Below are 7331 nucleotides of genomic sequence, written 5' to 3'. Positions count from 1 at the left end.
ACTCATACACTAGGAGAAGGAGAGAGCTAGCTCTTCTTACTCCTCCACACAACACAGCTCAAGGAGCACCATTGTAGCCCTCTTGTGATCCATCTAGTAGATCTTGCAGGACTAGCGGTGTTACCTCCTACGGAGGGCCCCGAACCTGGGTACTACCGCACTCGTCTCTTTGGTTGGGTTAGCCATGGGTCTCGGATGAGGTGGTATCAAGGTCTTAGATGCTGGGGCGGCGGCTCTGGTGGTGGTAGTGCGGTGCTACCCGGTGACGACCATGGATGTGTGGGCGGCGTGGTTGCCGGGGTGTGGCGTTCGGTGGTGGTGAGTATCGGCCGGGGTGAAAACTTGTTCTATCTTTAGACAGACCGGCGACGACGAAGTTCGTTCCCTTCTTGAAGGCGTCGTTGCAGCTCTCATTGCCCATAGTGTTTCTCCAGGGGAAACTCTGACCCTCGGGTCGGGCGGTGGCAGCGCTCCGGTGCCGTATCCTTCCTGAGATCAAACAGTTCATTTGCTTTCCTTCTTCAAGTTTCCCAAGTGGGCTCTGGACTTGATAAATAGTCAGTTAGCCCATTGCCTATGGAGTGATTTTGAGGGGAATAGAAAACTCCACCTGGCCAATTGGCATCTAGTCTGCAGGAAGAAAGATCATGGTGGACTAGTGGTTCATAACATCAAGGATGTTAATCTTTGTTTGTTCGGAAACTGGGTGAAGAGATATATTAAGCATAAAGGAAAATTTTGGAGAACCATCACAAATAAGAAGTATGTGAGGGACTCTGCCAATAGCTTTGCTAGTAATACCCATGACTCTTCCAGATTTTGGCAGGGGGTCATGTGGGCTGCCAAAGCTCTTAGATTTGGGAATAGATGGGTGGTAGGAGATGGATCCAATATCAAATTCTGGGAGGATATTTGATTTGGAACACCCCCTCTATCTGTCCAATACTAGCCTTTATATTCCATCTGCCAGCAGCAGTGTACTACTCTTGCTGAGATTTGGAATGGCCAAGAGATTAGACTGACATTTAGAAGAACCTTCTCTCCACATATGATGGAAATCTGGTATGAATTAGAGCAAATCATCAAGGGGACTCAATATCTCACAACAAGTTAATGACTAAAAACAACTTAGCAAAAAGAGGGATCCTGAAACCCCCTGAGTGTGATTTCTGCAATGAAACTGAAAGCATCAATCACTTATTCTTTGATTGTGTGGTGGCCAAACAGATTTGGCTTTTGGCTTCTGAGTTCCTTGGTGTTAATCTAGGACATGACTACCTCTCTATTGCAAAGTTTTGGCCTGCCAACAATAAGAAGAGTGCTTTGAACTCTATTTGTTCCTGTGTGCTGTGGTGCATCTGGAAATTCAGGAACTCGATGATTTTTGACAATGTGTATTGGACTGATATCAAACAGGTGTGGCTACTGATTCTGAGGAGAATGAGAAAGTGGTTGATCCTCTACAAGGAGGAATCCCTACTGAAAGTGGAAAACTTCTGTGGGTGATATCTTGCTTCCTCAAGGCCCCCCTTCAGATCTCAATGGGGTAGTTGCCGCTGACAAAAACACTGAAGGTGTTTTAGGTCAGGTGCTGTGAAACAACCTGAATCTGGGGAGTGACAGCCTGCCTCCCGACTGCAGGATGGAGCTTGACTCCCTCCCAGAAGCCCTGGTAAATGGGCAGACAAGCAAAGCTTCCTTAGCCCCGTCACATCGCTGGATCTGCCCTGCTCGCCTAGTACACCACTGGTGAAGAAACTCAAGGGACCAGGAACTCACCAGAGGGCGCTGGCAGCTGAAAAAAGAGATGTTATTCACCTAGCAACCGCGCTGGACGTCGAGGTGCTGGGTGCTTGGGCGATTAGCTATGGAAGATGTAACATCTATAAAACTAGTGGTTTTTGTTTTATCTCCCTTGTACAATAAGCAGCAGAAGTTAGAGCCCCATCGCCCAGTTTTCACCAATCTGCTGACTGTGTGTGAGCTGGGGGTGCAGCTTCGGTTGCTGTGGTGTCTTTATACTTAGTGGCAGTAGTCTTCGGCTGCTGTTTTTAGATTTCTTTGTCTGCTATGAACGTGCGTTGCATGTTGATTTTGTTACTGGTTTCCCTGGTTCCATTAATATAATGGAACCGGGGGGAGGGGGTTTGCCCCCTGATCATCTAAAAAACTATTGACTGTGCATTCTTTATCTGATATATAGGGCTACCGGACCAACTTAAAATCAAAAAGTGCTACAATTCCAAAAAGCAACTTAAGGTAATGAGTCTTGTACTCTCTCATACTGACACCCTCAGTGGAACTTAAGAACTATTACTACAGCATCACATGGATCATTAAGCATATTGCCTGTTGGCTTCGTGTCCATGGGCCTATTTATAGGGCTACAGGACTACTGTCAAGATTCTAACTGTCCATTATCTATCACCAAATTTCCTAGATGTTTATATTAAAGATCATACATGTAGATCCTTTTTTTTTTGCTATGCACAATATCATTAGAACATTCCAGATATGCATTACATATTCCAAAACATAATGATGTATGTTCAGAGTCAAGTTTTTAATCGATAAACCGCTTTGCTTGCAAATATCGTAACAACAAACTGGAACAAGATACGGAAGAGATTTGGAAAACTTACTCTCACCACGCTCAGTAATACGGCATTGTCCGCGAAGACCAGAGTCTCTTGCGTATATAGAACCGTTGCGATGGCTGGTATTCTTAATGACGTAGGCCGAGCTTACATAACCACCATCAATATCATCACGGTTAGCAGGATGGCTAACAAGGACTTCTGTGCTATCTGCTCCTTTGGAGGTCGCAGATTGTTCACCTAGGCCCTAGGGCATTACTTGAGGTGTGGAAAAGATCATTGACATAGGGGAGGCGGTTGCCCCAATTCGGCTTCCCCCATTCCTTCACGCCTTTCACTCCAATGTTCCTTGCCATGAGGCAGGATCCGTAAGCAGATCTATCACAAGGGATCAATTTATAATCAGGCTCAGCTAGTATACAGAGATGTAATAATTTGCAAGAATCAAATTGCAATCACCATCTATGCCCCCAGCCTCGAGACACAGTGAATAAAATATCCGCTGGATCTGAAAATAAACTCGCAATCCTACTCAGGAGCCCTGAAGATTGGCTGATAATTGTAGTATTGTAGCTAGTACGGTGGGATGAGAACAGGCGTGGCGAGATAAAATATCCGCTGGATTTGAACTCTAGCGCAAAGCACAATGTTGGTCTCAATCCAGAGACGAAAATCACTTCTCCAGCGCGCGCGTGTGGTACCGGCGAGAATAATGTACACACTAGACACTACACAGGGAGGGGGTAAAACTCACCGGAAACACGCTATGAGTAGTGGAGCATCTCGTGGCGAAGGCTCCGGAGGTGGAGAAAGTTGGGCGGAGAGGACAACGATTTGGTTTGGGGCGGGAGGGACGAGGCGGCGGCGGCGGCGGAGCGAGCGTGAGGAACTAGCAACACCGAGTCGTTCACTATCCATCGCCCCCGGGCCAAGGACGTGGGCTTGGCCCAGCCCATAACATACATGCATCCCGCCTAATAAGAGAAACACCACCACACAACTCCACCGTTCTTGCTTTGCTCCTCGGACGGATCCACAGCGACCATGCCGGAGGAGCGACGCCTCTCCTCCCTGGCCTCCTGGACAACATCGTCATCTGGGAGATTCTAGTTCGACGACTGCCGCACCTGGTGTTGCACGACTTCCTCCTTGTCCAGCTTTAATCTAGTTGCTGTTCTTAGTCGCGCTAATCTATTTTAGATTGATGGTATGCTCGGCATGTCCAGCTTTAATGATGGATCGACAATAATTGATATCTCAAATCTGGATGGTGCAAGACTACGAAAGCGAGGTAGGGAATTTCAAGTGCCGGAATTGAATTGCCGATTGGGGAGGTCATGGCGCGCTACGGAAAATTTGAGAAGTGGGATGTGATGGTCATGCCTGTGGATGGTGAGTTGCTCGTCCTGGTTCAGTTTTCTGACTACTTGCTTCATGGCAACGTGGATAGCAAGTCGGTTGCTAGTTTTCGTCATGAAATAGGCTTATGTCTTGTTCCGCGCGCATACCTTCTTTCGACAATACATGGTTATGTTATCAATGCTAGGCCATTTGTCTCACCAGAATATCATGGTGTGAACACTTAGCCTTTCATCTGAGGGATTTCGAGTGTGTGGTGCTTCGTAGCCTAGCTCTCGATATCCACATGACTGCATGAGCTACAATATGTATTAACTGGATCCACTATGAGTGCCACTAGCTTCTTTGCTAATAAATAATATCCCGCGCGTTGCTGTGGAATAGGTTGAATATATACTAATGTGATATGATCTTATTGAACATGAACATTTGGATTAATAATACAATAACAAAAACTAAATATTTATAATTGTAAAATATTTATACAACATTAGTATCTTTTTTTGTGATCTAGAATTGGCAAAATATATTATATGAAAAATCAAATTATCCATGCAGCTAGTTAATCTATGATTTTTGTGAGAACATGTCGTTAACGCTAATTACTGGGTTCTAAACTATTCTTTTTTCCGTACATGGGTTGCCCTTGGCAGTCTTGAAAGAAACTTAAATAAGGAACACACTTTGGGGTGGGGGTGGGGGGGTGGGGGTGTGGACGCTTCATATTTTGGTAAGATCGGACAAGTTGAGGCCATGGTCAGGACTACCTATAAGAGTTCCAAAGGATTCGATGGCATTGTTTCACGCAGCGACGAGCCGTGGTCGGCAATGTGCAGGAAACATTGTTTTGGGAGGACCGTTGGCTGCAGGGATTCCGCATATGTGAGCTTGCACTGTTGGTTTATGATAGGGTTCCCAAGCGTGCAAGGCTGGCGCGCACAGTCTCGGCAGCCATGGAGGATGCATCGTGGGTAGGAGACATTGGGCCAGACATAACTGAGGCTGCGCTGCAGCAGTTCCTGCTGCTCTGGTCGAGAGTAGTGACTGTGCAGCTGGATACGGGCACGCCGGACTCGGTTACCTAGGCGTGGAAAAAGGATGGCATGTTCTCGGCACGCTCGGCGTATGCGGCAAGGTTTGCGGGGCTTGAGGTGGCGCCTACGACTGCATTTACATGGGGATCGAGAGCACCTCTGACATGCAATTTCTTTGCGTGGCTTGTTCTCAAGAATCGGTGTTTAGACTCGCCGATTGCGGGCTACCTCATCAGGATGCGTGCCCTTTCTGATCTCAGCAAGAGGAAACAATGAGTTATCTCATGGTGAGCTGCACCTTCTCAAAGAAGTGTGGCAATGGATGAGCGTGGCCACAAATCGGGCGTAGCTAGAGGCTCGCGACGACACCCTTGGCTCTTGGTGCTTAAGGCAAGAGCAGCAACGAGACCAGCGGCGGACCATGAGAGCCTTGTGCTTGCTGGGCATGTGGGTGATGTGGACGCACCGGAACGATATCGTCTTTAACGGTGCAAGCCCCTCTACAGTGCAAGTACTCAGACGGATCGAGAGGGAAGGAAGGACGTGGAGGCAAGCAGGGCTTTTGAAAGGGGACTTGGATGGAGTGTTTGTGGGACTAGTAAGGTGGGTGAGGGAGTCCTGGACTAGGGGGTGTCCGGATAGCCGAACTATCATTATCGGCCGGACTCCAAGACTATGAAGATACAAGATTGAAGACTTCGTCCCGTGTCCGGATGGGACTTTCCTTGGCGTGGAAGGCAAGCTTGGCGATACGGATATGTAGATCTCCTACCATTGTAACCGACTCTGTGTAACCCTAGCCCTCTCCGGTGTCTATATAAACCGGATGGCTTTAGTCCATAGGACGAACAACAATCATACCATAGGCTAGCTTCTAGGGTTTAGCCTCCTTGATCTCGTGGTAGATCTACTCTTGTAATACCCACATCATCAATATCAATCAAGCAGGACGTAGGGTTTTACCTCCATCAAGAGGGCCCGAACCTGGGTAAAACATCGTGTCCCTTGTCTCCTGTTACCATCCGCCTAGACGCACAGTTCGGGACCCCCTACCCGAGATCCGCCAGTTTTGACACCGACATTGGTGCTTTCATTGAGAGTTCCTCTGTGTCGTCACCGATAGGCTCGATGGCTTCTTCGATCATCAACAACGACGCAGTCCAGGGTGAGACCTTTCTCCCCAGACAGATCTTCGTATTTGGCGGCTTTGCACTACGGGCCAATTCACTTGGCCATCTGGAGCAGATCGAAAGCTACGCCCCTGGCCGTCAGGTCAGATTTGGAAGTTTGAACTTCACGGCTGACATCCGCGGAGACTTGATCTTCGATGGATTCGAGCCACAGCCGAGCGCGCCGCACTGTCACGATGGGCATGACTTAGCTCTGCAGCCGGACGGTGCCCTGGAGGCCGCACACGAGTTCGCTCCGATCCTCAATTCGGAGCCGGCTGCGCAGATCGAGGACGGGTGGCTAAACACCGCCTCGGGGGCTGCAACCTCTACGGCGATGGGGCCGAACACTGACCTTGTCCCTCATGAAGCTCGTGACTCCGAGGTGCCGGACTCCTCGCCGGACTCCGAACCTCCCGCGCCCCCTCCAATCGAATCTGATTGGGCGCCGATCATGGAATTCACCGCTGCGGACATCTTTCAACACTCACCTTTCAGCGACATCTTGAGTTCGCTAAAGTATCTCTCGTTATCAGGAGAGCCCTGGCCGGACTGCGGTCAGGACGGTTGGGATGCGGACGACGAAGAAATTCAAAGCCCACCCACCACCCACTTAGTAGCCACTGTTGACGATCTAACCGACATGCTAGACTTCGACTCCGAAGACATCGACGGTATGGACGATGATGCCGGAGACGACCAAGAACCAGCGCCTACTGGGCACTGGAAAGCCACCTCATCATATGAAATATACATGGTGGATATCCCAAAGGATGGGAATGGCGAAGGAACAACGGAGGATGACCCCTCCAAAAAACAGCCCAAGCGCCGGCGTCGGCGGCGCCGCTCTAAATCCCTCCACAGCAAGAATGGAGATTCCGGTACCGGAGATAATAACACCCCAGACAGTGCCGAAGACAACCCCCTCCAGCAAGATTCAGCACAGGAGGACGGAGATGCCAGCCCTCATGAGAGAGCAGCAGACGAAGAGGTAGAGGATTACATGCCTCCCTCCGAAGACGAGGCAAGCCTCGACGATGACGAATTCGTCGTGCCTGAGGATCCCGTCGAACAAGAGTGCTTTAAACGCAAGCTTATGGCCAAAGCAAACAGCCTCAAGAAAAAGCAGCAGCAGCTTAGAGCTGATCAAGATCTGCTAGCCGACAGATGGA

At 49.1% G+C, this 7331-nt stretch overlaps 1 protein-coding gene across 1 annotated transcript in view; it reads right to left on the bottom strand.

Moving 5' to 3' along the window:
* Window positions 1-3515, bottom strand: part of LOC119280011 — a 16986-nt gene extending 13471 nt beyond the window's left edge. The window contains exons 1-3 of the mRNA XM_037561025.1: window positions 3352-3515; window positions 2882-2975; window positions 2643-2844 (exon numbers count right to left, since the gene is read on the bottom strand). Coding sequence (XP_037416922.1) covers window positions 2643-2844; window positions 2882-2975; window positions 3352-3515 — 460 coding nt within the window. The remainder of the gene's footprint in view (window positions 1-2642; window positions 2845-2881; window positions 2976-3351) is intronic.
* Window positions 3516-7331: the final 3816 nt, after the last annotated feature.

Source organism: Triticum dicoccoides, chromosome 3B (genome assembly GCF_002162155.2).
Source record: "Triticum dicoccoides isolate Atlit2015 ecotype Zavitan chromosome 3B, WEW_v2.0, whole genome shotgun sequence".
NCBI classification, from domain to species: Eukaryota; Viridiplantae; Streptophyta; class Magnoliopsida; order Poales; family Poaceae; genus Triticum; species Triticum dicoccoides.
The sequence above is the reverse complement of the archived record's forward strand: the minus strand, read 5'-3'. Positions and strand labels throughout refer to the sequence as shown.